Raw genomic sequence first — 14927 nt, forward strand, 5'->3', positions numbered from 1 at the left:
GGTTGACAAGGCACCCCTCTGATCAACTGTCGTTTGAGATCCTTGGCCCATAAACACTGCAGTTTCATCCATAGCAATCATGTTGGAGAATTGATATTTAGAAAAGTCGATGCCATCAACAAAGGACTTGAATGCAAGTGCACGTTTAATAACTTCAGTATCTTCCAACGTGAACAGTGTTGCCGATCTTAGAGATAGTTCATATCGCTGAAGGAAGCCATCTAGCCAGTGTTGTGATGCTTTGAATTCTTCTGGGGATATTTCTAACTGTGGTGCCATTGCAAGGGCAAATGCTTGAATATCAGCCCTGCGCACAACCAAAGCCTTTGCTTTCCTGTCAGCAATCCATTCACAGATGATGTCTTCCAGCTCAGGAAACAATGGTTGCCGACCTGATCCACATTTGCGCTTCTTAGCATTTCCCTCGTCCACCTGTTGACTGAGGTTATCGTACTCCGCTCGCCATTTTCGGACCATTCGGAGATCCAACTTCTTCTCCTTGCAGAAAGCTGTAAGATTCTTGCCCCGAGAGTCCTCCACGATTCTTTTCTTGTACTCGACGGAATAGCTCTTTCTTTTTGCACTCATCTTGTCTGGGGGTCAAAATATTATTCCCTTTAAATCTACCATTACATCAAGTGTTAACTGAAGACTTACGAGACAGGAGTGGCAACAAAAATGATGACAGTTAAGAACGATGGTCCACACAAAAGCGACGAAAAATTTCAGGCACCAAAATTCAGAAAACATTTCTTTATTTCACACGAGTGCATTAAGTACGTCCATTACAACACACGACGTATTGAATTATGAAGATTCATATTAGACACAACCACGTCCGTTCATTATCAAGTGCTCAGGTTATTCATGCGTTGTGTCTGTGCTCCGATTGGTCATTCGGCAATAAGTATCGAGTTCATCTGTTTACATAGGCGTTTACCTCTCATCCAAAAGTGCCTGCTTGGGTCTTTACAAATACTTAATTATCGTTTAAGTATTAAAGTCAATAATATTATTTATTTATATTTACTTGTATATTAATATTATTATTTTATAATTCAATATATCCATCGTGTGTTGCAACGGACGTACTAAATGCGTCCATCGGGCTGACGATCTTACCTGGGGCTTATTTTTGGGTAGGGCTTATATTACGAGCATCCTGAAAAATCATGCTAGGGCTCATTTTCTTGTTAGGTCTTATTTTCAGGGAAATACGGTACGGGTCAAATTCACTCTCAATTAATTTGCAGTAACTAGCCTTTCTACCTGGTTACAATTACATCGATTCACTTTTCCCCCCTGAAGAAGCCCCAGGAATGTGGTTTTTTTCTCAACTTTCAGACTGACACGTCCCCAAGGATGGGAATTTGGTCTCTCCCACCAAAGGCTTCCTGAGGAAAGGCAGGAGGTCTGGTTCTCCCTGATCACATTTGGGGTTCCACAAGGAACTGAGAGAGGGCAGGAGTCACGCTTTCCCTGTTACAACAGCAAAGGCAAGGAAAGAGTGGACAAGGAGTGCGCAGCACGGGTAAGGAAGACCTGCCAGCTGTGCTTACCTGGGTACGGATGGATGCCATTCGCAAACACAGCTTCTGCAGCAGGTTGTCCATTGGCCTGTGGGGGAAGGCCAGTGAAGCCGTTCACCCCGATGGGGGACGGGATGCTAGGCACGGCTGGTGCAGTGATGCCCGGAGGGGTGCTGCCACCTGGTTCCAGAGGTGGAGAGGGGTGGAGGAAGAGAGGAGGCAAGCAGAACAGAAGTGAGGAAGGCCAACCCATGGAGTTCCACCTCCTGGCTCCAAGGGCCTGGGGATAGACTTAGACACCAACTCAATCCTATCTGTGAATCATCCCTTGGATCATCTCCCGGCAAGAAGTGATTCCACTCATCTCAACGGTATCCATCCTTCAAGACAGGATGTCCAAATCCCACCTACCCCAGAATCCAAATCCCACCTACCCTGTGAAGACTTCCCTGACCACTGACCACTCTGCCTTGAAACTGCAGCACACAGACCACCCTCAGTACTCTGGACTACTTGGTCTTCCTTTAGACTTCTTCAGTGGTTCTTGCTCATCCCAGCTAAGTCAGGATGGGCTGGTCCTGGTTTAGCCACCAGGGGGCTTCTAAATTGCTAACTCTTCTCTCTTGTCTGGATCACTGAGGAGATGATCTGCCTCCCCAGGAAGGAACTTTGCTTCTCGGGTTGAAAAGGTCTTAATTCTGGAGTTCCCTGGCAATGAGGGAGGAAGGACTTGGCAGAATCCAGACTCAGCCCTATCCATACACTAAGTAGACACCTTGGCCTCCTCCAGGGGAGGTCATGGAGACACTCATTGTGGTGAGGGTAAAGATGGAGTCAGGTGACAGTACCCTATGCCCTCCCTATGCCATGTGGGTGGAACCCAAGGTGTAGCTGGCAAGGTGATTGTACTGAGGCCACAGAGGCTGGAAAGGGCCTTCTTCTTCACGTAGGAAGCAGAGTCTCTCAGTGGACAAGGAGCTGAGTCTGACCTGGGCTTAGAAGTAGCCCTAACTTGGGGATCAGAGCTATGGGGTAATGCTCAAATTGGGCCTAGAGATGGCACAGTCTTTTATGGCTTTTGTCTGGGAAAAGAATAGATCCTGGGTGTCAGGAAGGCTGCTGTTATGACTTGGGTGCAGAGAGCCAAGGAAACTTGGGGAATGAGAGCCTGGGGTATTAGGCAAGACCTTGGGACTAGAAAAGGTTTTTCTCAACTTTGACACTATTGATATTTGTTGACAGACATTTCCTTGTTGTGGGGGAGGGGGCCGTCCTGTGTATTGTTGGATATTTAGCAGCATCCTCAGCCTCTACCGACTAGATTCCAGTAGCATTTCCCTCCCCAAGTTCTGACAACCAAAAATGTCTCAGGACATTGCCAGATATCGGGGTGGGGGAAGCACCAAATCTGCCCAGTTGAGAATCACTGAACTTGACAATAACCAAGATCCAATTAAAAGCTTTATGAGCAGGGCTGTTTTCAACCCCACCCCTCCCCCTTCTTTTAATAATTCTGTGGTTCTCTCTTGCTTGTTGTGTAGCTGTCTTGAAGAAAGCCAGTGATTCTATGTTGGGTTAAAGGGAAATTAAAAATGGGCTTCTTCTGTGCTTGGGCCAGGCACCAAACAAAGCCACAGAGTGGGCAGGACTCCTCCCTCAGACCTCAAAGGGAGATGTCTTCATGTCAATTTCTTTCCAAAACAACTCAAGTGAAATTTCCATCACCCTGAAATCATATCACAAACTGCATGGGCCTCACATCCCCATCTTTCTTTGGATCCCCAGGGATTAGAACATCTTTGAGACAAGCTGCCAGAGGATAAGGTATGCGTGGGCGCAGATGCCATGAGCTCTTGCCACAGAAGGGTCCATTGGTAGCCAAAATTGGCCAAACGGAAGGTCCAGGCCTGGATCCAGCTGCTCTCCTGCTGGGTGGGGCCCTGTGTGGGTACCTGCTGGCTCACCTGAGGTTGGGGTCATGGGTGCGGCCGCCAAGCCATTCATGTTGAGGGCCGCCATCTGCTGCATCTGGGCGGCGGCGAAGGCAGCCATGGGGTTCAGGTAGCCACCCTGCGCGACTGATGCCATTAGTGCCGCTTGCTGCTGCATCAGCTGGGGCAGAGTGAGTGGAAAAAATATCATGCGCTTCCAGGGGGGCAGCCCTCCCCACCAGGGGGCTCAGCTCCTGGACACGAGCTCCCAGGGAGCTGAGATACATCTCCCCACCCCAACCCCCAAAGAACCCCAGGATGTTTCCCCCATTCCTGTCCTAGTTCTCAATGGCTATTAAAACCACCTCCTAAGAGGTAGCTATTCAAAAGTAATGGTAGAATCTTGGGGACTCTAAAGTGTTGTAAAGGGTAGGGGAAGAGCACTGGCTCCAAGGCTAATCAGCCTTGTGATAGCCTGTCATTCATGGAGATGTGACACCCGAAGCTCTACACATTGGATGAGCCTCTGTAGAATTAACTTAGTATGGATTTCTGTCCAAATGTTCTCACAAAGGTGAGTGGGGACTGGGGCATTTCTTTAAACTGGCCAAATATGGACATTGCTGAAGGAGTGAGGTGAGCTTGCATTTTTAGAACTAAAACGCTGGCCTAACTCCGTGCCACCAATGTGGCTACAAGTCTGGGAGGCAGACTTAGAGCAGGCCCCAATATGAAAAGATAGTTGGTGGCTGAGAAGTCTGAGGTGAGGCCTGGGGGGGACTGCGGAGGATACCTGGGTGTGATGGGCTTTGGGGATCCTCCAGGACCTTTGCCAGGAGTGAGCAGAGGCCTGAGGGCATCCTTCCATGAAGGGGAGCCCGGGTGGGGTGGTGGCAACCAAACACCTGAACCTCTCTCCCCTTTTGCAATTGGTGCTGCCTAGGATTTGGCTCTAAGCAGAGTTAGCTGGGAACCGCTGCCCCCCCCCACACACGTCTGGACCCCCACTTACTGCTTGTGCGTAGGCGCCGTAGGCCCCGAACGGGATGGCCATGGGGTTGAACATGCCCATTTGGCCAGCCATCTGCTGCATTCGCCGCATCGTGCGCTCCTTGTCAGTGTCGGCGAACTTGACCACCAGACTGGATGAGGCTCCCTGCAGCCGGGACTGCACGTGAGGCCCACCTGCCCTAGGCGCCTCTGCTCCCAGGCTCCCAGCTGTCCAGCTGTCTGTGCCCCCGGCCTAGGCCCACCCTCTCCTCTCCGCGGGGTGCTAGTGGTGGGGAGGGGGGAGGACCGACACCACTGCTAACCCAGGAGTTTGGGGTCTTAACTCGACCGCGGGCGTTTTCTATCTGGGTGACCGCGGGCCAGTTCCTTAACATCTCTGGGCCTCAGTGTCCTTGTCTGAGAAATGGGGATAACGGTAATGCCTTCCTGTTTCATGGGAGGCTGTGAGCACCGCACGCGTTTGACACGGTATGGACAGAGCGCAAGGGCGGGCAGGGCCCTGACGGTGAGCTGGGATGGGCGGGGGTGTCGGTTCCGCCGTCGTTCCCGTCCCCGCCCCAACCAGGGGTGGCCCCACTCACCGGCATGGTCTGGCTGCCGTGCAGCGCGTTGATGGCGGCTTGCGCCTCGGCATGGGAGGAGTACTTCACAAAGGCACACCCTGGGTGGACAGGAGAGGCTGAGCCAGGGCCGGAGGGCCCAGAGGGAGGCCAGAGAAGCGCAAGCGCTGAGAGGTGGGGCACGGGAAGGGCCGAGGGGACCGGGCGCATCCCAGGAGAAAGTAGAACGGGTGAGACACAAAGACCGAGAGAAAAAGAGAGACACCGAGAAACACAGAGACAGAGAAAGACCTGGACGGGCCGGAGATTTAAAAGTCCCCGTAAGTCTCCTCGTCCCTTTCTGGACTCGGATTGCGATCTTTCCTTACCCCCAGACCCGACCGCCTCGTCCTTTCCAAGCATCCCTTCGCGGCTTGCGCGTCCGGGCCAGCTCCGGGCGGCTCTGGACTCCGCCATCAGGCAGGCGCGAGGCCGGAGGCCCCACCCCGCCCACTTCCTCGCCCCGCCCACTTCCTCGCCCCGCCCCCACTCACCCTTGCTGTTGCCGTCCGGCCCGCGCAGGATGGTACACTCCTCGATGTTCCCGAAGGCCTCGAAGAGGCGGCGCACGTCGTCCTCAGACTGCTGCTTGTTGAGCATGCCCACGAAGAGTTTTCTATCTTCTAGAACAAAATTAGGAGATGCTTACCCGGGCCGGGGGCCGGGCGGCGCGGGGGCAGGCCCGGGGGGGCAAGGGGAACAGGGCACGGCCGGAAGAGAAGAATATGGGGGAGAGGGACAAGCTGCGCAGAAGCCAGGGCAGGGGCTCAGAGCCGGAGCGGGAGGTGGGTAGGAAGGAGAGGGCGGGGCGGGAGTGGGCAGAGCTAGACCCGGAGGGTCGGATCGACGAAGGGAAGGGGACGGGGGGGGGGGGGGGGGAGGAGACGGAGGTTATAGTCAGAGGTGGAGATGAGGGAGGAGGCTTTGGATCAAGCTGGATCTAGATTGCAGCGACTCTACCGCCTCCTACCTAAAGGAAAGGCGGCACAGTGAGGGAGCAAGGCCACTGCCCTGGCCGGTCCCCTAGGGCACATAGGTCATTCATGCAGCCCTGTGATCCCTCTTCCCTCCTCTTAGGTACAGACTGTATTCCTCAGCCACCTTCACTCACAGATGCCCAAATTAACTCACAACAGACAAGTCTGCCACGGGGCCTTTGCGTATGCTGTTCCCTCTGCCTGGCACGCCCTCCAATCACAAGGCTGATTTTCTTCTAGGTCTCAATTTAAATATTGCTTCCTCGTCAAGTCTCCTCCTTCCACCTTTCCTTTATTGTCTGTCTCAGCCCCTCACTCTCAGGGCCTGAATTTCAAAGGACAATTATTACTGCTTTGCCTGTGTAGTTGGTTTCTGTCTAGCTCCCTGCCATCGCCCCCACCTATCCTCCATGTATGCTATACTCCCTGGGGAAGAAACCAGCCCTCTATAGGAACACCAGTATCTGGCACATAGTAGGCCTCAGGACATAGTAGGCCCTCAGGACAGTAGGCTCTCATTCATTATAGAATGAATGAATGCTCTATGCCATTCCCAGGGACACATCTCCTTTCTGTCTCACATGTTTTTTATCTCCATCTGGTGCCCCGTCCTTGGTCTGGGCCTTCATGTTTGTTAATGCTACAAAACTCAGCCCTGCACACTTTTGGGGAGCCTGCTTCTGAAGACTGGGCTCCCTTAGCAGCTTTCCCCACACTTGCGTGAGTACCAAGTGGTTTGTTAACATAACTCAGCTGTGTGCTTAGGGTGACAGATATCACATTGGGCTGTGTGGCTCTGTACCAACTTAGGACTTCAAAAAGATTTCCCACCCTACAAGCTTATTTTAGTGTGACTCCATGCTTCCCATTGAGAGGTGGCGTCTACGTTCCCTCCCCTTGGATCTGGGCAGGGCTTGTGACTGGTCCATATCAAGAATGGTAGAAGTGATGCCAGGTGACTTCCAAAGCTTCCAAAGCTAGGTCATAAAAGGAATCAGGTTCCACTGAGTTCTCTCTTTTGAGGATGCTGCCCTGTGGAAACCAGCCACCATGCTGTGAAGAACACCTGACTGACCCACACCATAGTGCACACAGAAAGGAGCCCAGGCCCCCAGCTGCCAGCCAACATCAGCCACCGCACGTGGACCTGAATGAGTCCTCAGCTGATTCCAGAGCCCAGCTTTTGCATCTTCCTGCCGAGGCCCAGACATCCTGGTGCAGAGACAGGCCTTCCATTTCCTGTCTGAATTTCTGACCCAGAGAATCCGTGAACATAATAAACAGTTGTATTATACCACTCACTTTGGGGCTAAACTCTCATGTAGCCATCGTAGCTGGAACAGGGACCTTGTGGTGACAGCATTCCCCAGGCACTCACTAGATGTTTGTTGACGACTGAAAGACTGGCACACACGTGTGCACACACAGCCAAGGCTGCAGGAATGTACAATCCCGAAAGCTGCAAACGGCCATGTGTTTATGGTTTTCTCTGAAGACAAGGGCACTCTGGAACCATGTCCCTCTCTATTCAGAGCATTTGGCACCTCCTGCTCCCCTCACCCACACTGCCGAGAAACTTCACATAGAGCTGAGGGACTGTCTTGGTATCTGGAGCAAAGCAGAGGAAAACTCCAGGCTGCTGCACTCCTTCACAAGCCACCCCAGAGTTCTCCTCTTCAGGAAGCCCTAATGGCTGCTCTCCTGCTACCACTCAGTCCAGAGCACTCAGCTCTGGGCCAGTTCTTAGTGATGAGGCAACCCTGGGTCCCAGCTGCCTCCATACCCCGTAGGACATCACTGCCAGTTCCTTTAACAGTTCTAGGGCAGAGCACACAAGCCTGGATCTCCACCACCGGTGGGCTTCAGCCGAAGCTCTGGGCAGGGAACCCTGGCCCCACCACCAGCCTCGTCCTGGGCTACTCCATGGCTTCTTGGGCCATGGCAGTACCCCCCTACCTTACCTGCAGGGCTCACCAACTCCAAGCTGGGAAGCAAAGAGAAAGGGAGAGAGTAGAAGGGGTATAGATGAGGAGGGAAAGCAGGAGACAGAGTTAGGAGCACAGAGGGAGGGAAAAGAATTAGAAACACACAAAGAGCAGAGAGAAGATACCAGGCAGAAGGAGAGGACAGTAGGTGGGAGGGCTTATGTGTAACTCCCAGAAGCAGCAACAACACTTTACATGAAGTAAACCGGGAGCTTTAAAAGACTTCAGGGGAGTAATTGAAACTTCTCTCCAGGCCCGGAACAGTGCTTTCCCCACCCCCATATCGCCGTTTAAAGGCTCTGAATTAATGGGATTTCCGAAAAGACAAAGAAGTGAAAAAAACTACCCCTTGCTAATCCCAGGCCCTCAGTTTAAAAAGTCTTCTCCCTGGGAAGGAAAAGGAAGGGAAGAGAAGGCCCCTCCTCTGCCTGAGCCTCATTTAAATTCTGGGACCTCAGCTCTGCACCCTTTCTCCTGACATCTGAATATACTCCTTTATAATCATTATGACAGCTTTCTGATTGCATTAAAATTCATCCACACGTGCCTTTCTATGCAGCCACCTCCCTTTGCCAGGTCTTTTTTATTATTATTATTATTTTCTAATTCCTTTTTCCCCTCCCCTGAAATCTCCCTTTACTTCCCAGTTTGTACTTCTCAATTTTCTGTTCTAGACCTCAGCTCTTCCTTCTTGAAAACTTTCCAAGCATGCAGGGGGCCAGGCTCCCCCTCTTCCTGCCTGTCTGAATTTCCCCAGGGAAACTACAACTAGACTTACCTTCTGGAAGTTTGCAAGAAACCAAAGAAACCTGGCTCCAGACTCACTTCCTCCAAGGGTTTTTGGATGACCCCACCCAATGCAAAGGTTGGTTTGTGACTAGAATCCTCAAATGTGCTCAGTTTGTGCCCTCTTCATTTCCAGTTGGCATTTGTTACTGGGTGAGTGATTCTAAGGCTTGTGTTTCAGACCAGGGGCTGGAAGGACTCTTGAGTCCAAGGGTAATTTTCCTTCTTCCAAATCAGGCCCTCTGGCTCAGACTCCAGCACCCCTGCACTCCAATTGTATAACTGCTCCCATCTTGGTTTTTAGGTCTATAAAATGGGAATAACTAGGCCCACCTCATGTGGTGGATGCTAGGCTTCCAGGAAATGTGCAGGGACAGAGCCAGGCCAGCAGTAATGACCATTACTTGGGGTTCTCCATCCAGGAGGAAGAGGAAATGGAGGGCCTCTTCCTTGGTTTGCCCTGTCCTGATTTGAGGAAAAGGCAGAGGTCATACAGGATCTCGCCCTGCATGGTCAGGATACACATCTGGGGGGAGCACTTGAAGTAACAGGTTGGACCAGACTCAGGCTGTGCCTGACCAGCTGAGATGGACAACCTTCTCCTGTCCCTTCACCCCCTGTGCCTTCCTCCTGTTCTGGCCACTTTCCAGAGACACCATCCCTAAGCTGTGTCAGATGACCAAGGGCACCAATTGGCTGGTGTCTTGGATCTGGTGCCAACCTAGTGAGACTCTCAGAGAATGACTCAGTTTCCCCAGTCAGTTCCCACACTCTCCGTTATTGACACAGACCTCTACCTCCGGGGACAGGCTGAGCAACCCCTGAGCAGTCCCCACCCACAGCCCGGCTACCTGAGTGATACAGGGCCCCTGGGCTGTAGCAAAGCTATGTGCTCTCACTCCCCCCGTGAGCCCTCTGCCTGAGCTGCTTGTTGGGGTGTGGGGGTGTCTCTGCTCTGAGAAGATATTCAGGTATGTGCTGCTGGAACTGGACCATGCAGTCCACCTTGAAGGGAGATGAGGCCAGGAAAGATCTCAGAGCCAGGGTGGAAATGGGTTTAAGATGACCTGGGGTGGGAGGTCACTGAGGCTGCATGGGGCCCAGACAAGTGGTGAGCAAGAGGAGGCTGGTCGGAAAACCTGCATCTTCCTCTCAGCAAAGCCGAGCTTAGGGCATGGGGTTGCCTTGTGCTCACCTTCCAACTCTCAGGGCTGAGCCCAGTGGCTGGCGCAGCAAGGCACTGGCTGTCAGGCTCTTGCCTTCAACAACGATTTGCTGAGCACCTTCTCTGTGCCAGACACTGTTCCAGGCATTGCTTCTAAAGCAATAAACAAGGAAGGTGAGTCTACTCACTGGAGCTGACATCCAGATGGGGAGATAGGCCAGCAGGGCTACCTCACGCGGCTCCCAGAACTGGCGTGCCCTCCCCAGGGGCAACAAGGCCACACGTCAGAGCTGGGCAGGACCCCAAAAAACACCAAGGGCCCCACCTTTTTTAGACGAGGAACTTGGGGCAGAGAGGGAGCTCCAGGATACAGATGTGGGGTTCAGACTAAACCCAGTCCCTTAGGGTCTCTTGAGTTCCCAATACTATATCCCTCCGCTGCTGCCTTCCTGCTCCTTTAAAATGTGAGCACCTGTGTTTGGAAGGCTAAGGGAGTACCTTAAGTTCTGGGGAGCCTGAACCTAGAGAGGGCAACTCAGCTGTCTGTGCCCAGATGTCCTGCCACCGCGGTTGGCAAGTGGGCACAATCTGAACTCCCCCAGACCCCCACCAAGGAGCTCTGTGTGTGGAAAGCCAATAAAATAACGGATTAGAAAAGTACCCAGTTCTGTCAGACAGAGGTGCTTAGGACCATCTCAGGAGGGACTGGACCAGAGCACCTGCCATCCCTCTTGGGTCTACCCTCTTGTCACACCTTCAGCAGGCATTGATTGAGCATTTACTCTGTGCCTGGGGTTTGGCTGAGCAGAGTCTTGGGAGCCCTTCTGAGTCTCCTGTTTTGGGAGAGTTCCTCTTCCAATGGGTGTGTGTGAGGGGATGGGAGGGGGGGGTAGGGGGCGGTGCATGCTTCTCAGATCCCTGGAGAATCCTTGGCCCCAGAGCCTCTGCCACGGAATCCTTCCCTCCCTTCCCATGAGAGAGTTCAGCCGGGCCTGGTTGTCACATGCAATAGCTGTGGACCACAGGCCAGAAGGGGCCCATTGGGGGAGGGGGACATGGCTATATCCTGAAGTGTTTCAGGAGGAGGTGGGCTGGAGTTACATCCAGAGGACAGGTGCAAGGGGCTCCAGGCCCACAACAGAATTTGAACGCAATCTGAGAGGTAGAAGGACCTCCTTGGGCTGATCTTTTCACCTGCTCCCCAGCGGCCCCTGCCTGTGGTGGGGCTTGCAAGAAGGGAGTCCTGTGGAAGTTTGACTTTGCTTTTTCAGCTCTTGCCTGCTGCCTCTCCCACCAGCATACACATCTCCCATTCCTCTGGCCTCCAGATTGTTATTTTCCCAGAACCTCAATCGTACTGTGAGCTTCAGCTTTCCCAGCCTCTAAAAAGCACTGAGTGACACCTCTGGGGAAGCCAGAGGCACTTATGACAAGGCAGTGGGATCTAGTTGCCAGAGTCTCAGGCTTTCTACACTCCCTCCCTGCGGAGATAGATTCCTGTGCTCACTCATGCAGGCTGTCAGGGCAGAATGGGACTCTGGCTGATGGATTTGCATTTTAAAAGGAGAACCCAGAAAACAGAGAAGAAAGGCGCCCGTGGCATGTTTAGGACAGGCCCCTAAGAGGAAATCTTCAGGCGGTGCACCCCCAGATGGGCAGGGAGCATCTTGCTGGCTGCCCAGGGTGAGAGGACCCCTCAGGGAGGAGGAGGTGGGTGGCAGCAGTGCCACTTGATTTGCCGAATGCCAGCGCCCTAGAGCTAATGCTCAAATTCCGGTTTAATTTTCAAAATTTGATTCGCTCATTACCATCGGCATTAAACAATATTTCCTGCTTAAGGATAGACGGCTGCTGGGGCGCTGTGGACAAGTGCTCAGATGCTTAATGGCTTTTATTGCCACAATAGACTTTTACTGTTCTCTCCCCTCCAGCTGCTGAGGGCGGGTTTGTGGGGGGACCTGACCTGGGGAGAATCCAGGAGGCCAGGGGCCAGAATGAGGAATAAATGGCTTTGAGGGCTGTGACTTCTCTCCTGCTCTCGAGCTATTGGTCCTGGAGCGGACAGGTAGGCTCAGAGCCCAGAGCCCCAGCGCCCGATGCACCTGCCTGCCTCTCAGCTGTTGGCAGAGCCTGGAGCCCTGAGGGCCGTCCCTTGAGGGCCCTCAGGTGTCTCTTAGGCTGTAGCCCCAGGGAACGTCCCAGGGTGCCACATGGATCCAGGGACCATCTGCTCTCCCTAGAGATGGCCTCGGTGTCCCAGGACCCACCGGCAGTGAGTCTGAGCAGAGAGGACCTGTTCCTTCTCCCTGACTTCACATTGGATCAGGGAGAACCTTCAATTGAAGAGGATGAGAAACACACCGACTGGACAGGAGGAGCTAGGTGGGTGTCATCTTCCAAATAATAACTGTGGCTGTTTGTCAAATGCTGGTTAGCCGCGCAGCCGTGGGTAAATCATGTACCCTCCCTGGGCCTCCGTTTCCTCCTCTGTACAAGGAGAGACTGATCTCACACCCCAAGAGGCCTGCTGGGGGTTTAAATGAGTTGAGGTACGTGAGGTTTCTCCCACAGGGCCTGGCACTGAGTAAATGTTTAAGAAACTCTCTTGTCGCGCTGGTTACAGCTATTCCTACTGTTCACCCAGCTGAGGGATGGGGATGCCCGGCCCACCCTCCACCTCCACCCCCAGGGTGTGAAGAGGACACATTGAACTGAGCCAAGTCGTACTTTTCCCAGGCTAGCCTGAGAAGCCAGGCTTCGCTTTACACCCCACTGACCAAATGGCAGCGTTTTGGGGACCACTGAGACGCTCCCCAGTCTCCTCCAGGAGGTCGACCTGGATAGACCCAAAACAAGAGACTACGTTCGTCCTGAAGTTACTGAGCCCCACTATGTGCCCTTTCCATGAATTCTCCTGATCCAGACCCGTCCAGCACCCACGGCTCCTAAGGGAGCTGCAGGGATCACAGCGATCTTCTGAATCTGAATCTGTGCCAATTTCCACGTTGCTGACTCCCCCACCCCTAGTCCGGAGGCCTCCTTAGCCTCCTCCTGGCCCTGCCTCATTCCCCAGGTGGGCAGCACACAGTCTCAGACCTGCCTTTCAAGGAGGGGAGCAGTGGACAGGGCCAGGGGTTCCACATGCCGCTCTTCTCATGCCTGGGAACACAACCACTCCCTCTCCAGTTGGTTCGGGCACGTTCCAGCAATGCCATCCCACCTGGGTTTGGATCTCTCTGCAGCTGTGTGACCGGGTCAGCTCCCCTCCGAGACCCAGTCCTTTCACTGGGATGTGGGTCACAAGCCAGGCCTAGGCGGGTGCGCAGCGTGAATTGGACCCGTGAGTAGAGGAGCGATGTCCCCACTTTGTCCCCACAACACACACTGCATCAGAGCCAGAGCCAGAGCCAGGGTTGCAGCTGGGCGGGAGCTGCCTCAGGAGGATAAAAGCCTTCCTGCCGGGGAAGAAAGCTGAAGGAGACATCAAACCAGATCAAAGGCTGCTGGGGAAGGGGTGGCATGTGGGGGCTGAGATGGGGCTCCCCCTCCACGAGAGATGCAAATGAGGATCCTTAACTGGATCTGGCCCCCCCGGAGGTGGTGCCAGGCCTTGATCTGCAGAGCTCCCTCCAGACAGTTTCTGTTTGATGTCGGGTGTGGGGGGAGGCAGTAGACTGGAGAACACATGCCTGGTAGACTAGATGTGTTCTCCCCACACCCCATTTGCATTTCTTCAGCCAGCTCTGCCTTCCCGAGACTTCAGGATCAGGCCCAGGCCATGAGAGTCACCTCCTCACTGTCTCCTGTCACCCACCTAGGGCCCCGTTCTCTTCTCTTTTCACACAGCCAGAAGGGGCCGTTAAATCCAAAGCAGATCTTGTCTGTCTACTGCTCAAACCCCGCAGTGGCTCCCATCTCACTGCGAAAAAGCCCAAGACTTGTAAGGGGCCACACAGGTCCCCACACCCTATTTCTCCCCGATCTCTCCATCCCTCTGCTCCAGACACATAGGTCTCCCTGCTGTCTCAAGAACGTTCCATGCACAATCGTGCCCCAGGGCGTTTGCACTTGCTGTTCCTCGTCTTGTCTCAGAGATCAGGTCTTAGACATCTGCAGGGCACTGAACTCCAAGAATCTTTAGAAACTAGGAAAGGAATGTCTCCTGGAGATGAATGGGCATCAGCCATGAAGCAGGGAGGGAGCCCGGAGTGATGAATGAGCTCTGTGGGCATGGCGGGGGCATGGAGAGGGGTCTAAAAGGCTCGGACTGGGCCCTAAAGGATGAAGGGCAGGGTTTTCCAGGTAGAAAAGGCAAGGGGCTGGCATCCGAGGTCAGGGAGCAGCATGTGCAAAGCAGGGAGTGTGAAAAGGCATGTGGTACGAGCCATACACACACACACACACACACACACACACACACCTTTCTTCTTTTCTGTTCTCCCACCCACCATACTCTAAACACTTCCCTCAAGGCCCAAGGTCTGGACCCTTACCTCTGACCACTGGAAACTTGTCCTGGGACTGAGACCCTGGGTCCAGGCTGTGCCCATTCTCTCTGCCCACCATGTCTTCCCTCAGCTCAGCTGAGCTCCCCAATTCACATCACCAGCCTACCCTGTCTCAGTGTCACCCCGGTCCCTTCATGACAACAGCTGATGGGACCCAACTCCCACATCATAGAAGCTCTGCTGCCCCTAGACAGCACTGGTCCGACCAACTCCCTCCCCAGGGCTCTGTGGCACCCCTGTGCATGGCTGCAGCTCTGATTTGTTTATTCCAGGAGGTGGGTATAGCAGCAACAACATAAGATCATCATGGTTCTCCTTTATGGAACACTTACTAGGACTAGGCACTGAGATAACACTTTACAGGTATAGTGGGTATTTTATTATTTCCACTGTACAGATGAACAAACTGAGGCACAAAGAAGTTAAGTGCCTTGCC

The 14927-nt window shown here is 53.4% G+C and overlaps 1 protein-coding gene across 50 annotated transcripts in view; it reads right to left on the minus strand.

The window, feature by feature from the left end:
* The window catches only part of CELF4 (CUGBP Elav-like family member 4), a 298098-nt gene that overhangs the window by 26021 nt on the left and 257150 nt on the right, over positions 1–14927 (minus strand). For 27 of the 50 annotated variants that reach the window (XR_004421054.1, XM_033087302.1, XM_033087301.1 and 24 more), the window contains exons 4-8: positions 5565–5693; positions 5053–5132; positions 4473–4616; positions 3494–3641; positions 1560–1709 (exon numbers count right to left, since the gene is read on the minus strand). Coding sequence is in view for 49 of the 50 variants with exons in the window: in XM_033087302.1 (XP_032943193.1) it covers positions 1560–1709; positions 3494–3641; positions 4473–4616; positions 5053–5132; positions 5565–5693 (651 nt within the window). In the remaining variant the exon portion in view is untranslated. The remainder of the gene's footprint in view (positions 1–1559; positions 1710–3493; positions 3642–4472; positions 4617–5052; positions 5133–5564; positions 5694–14927) is intronic. The other 23 variants (XM_033087266.1, XM_033087264.1, XM_033087260.1 and 20 more) reach the window with 2 other exon arrangements.

The sequence above is a fragment of the Rhinolophus ferrumequinum genome, chromosome 19 (genome assembly GCF_004115265.2).
Source record: "Rhinolophus ferrumequinum isolate MPI-CBG mRhiFer1 chromosome 19, mRhiFer1_v1.p, whole genome shotgun sequence".
Classification (NCBI taxonomy): Eukaryota; Metazoa; Chordata; class Mammalia; order Chiroptera; family Rhinolophidae; genus Rhinolophus; species Rhinolophus ferrumequinum.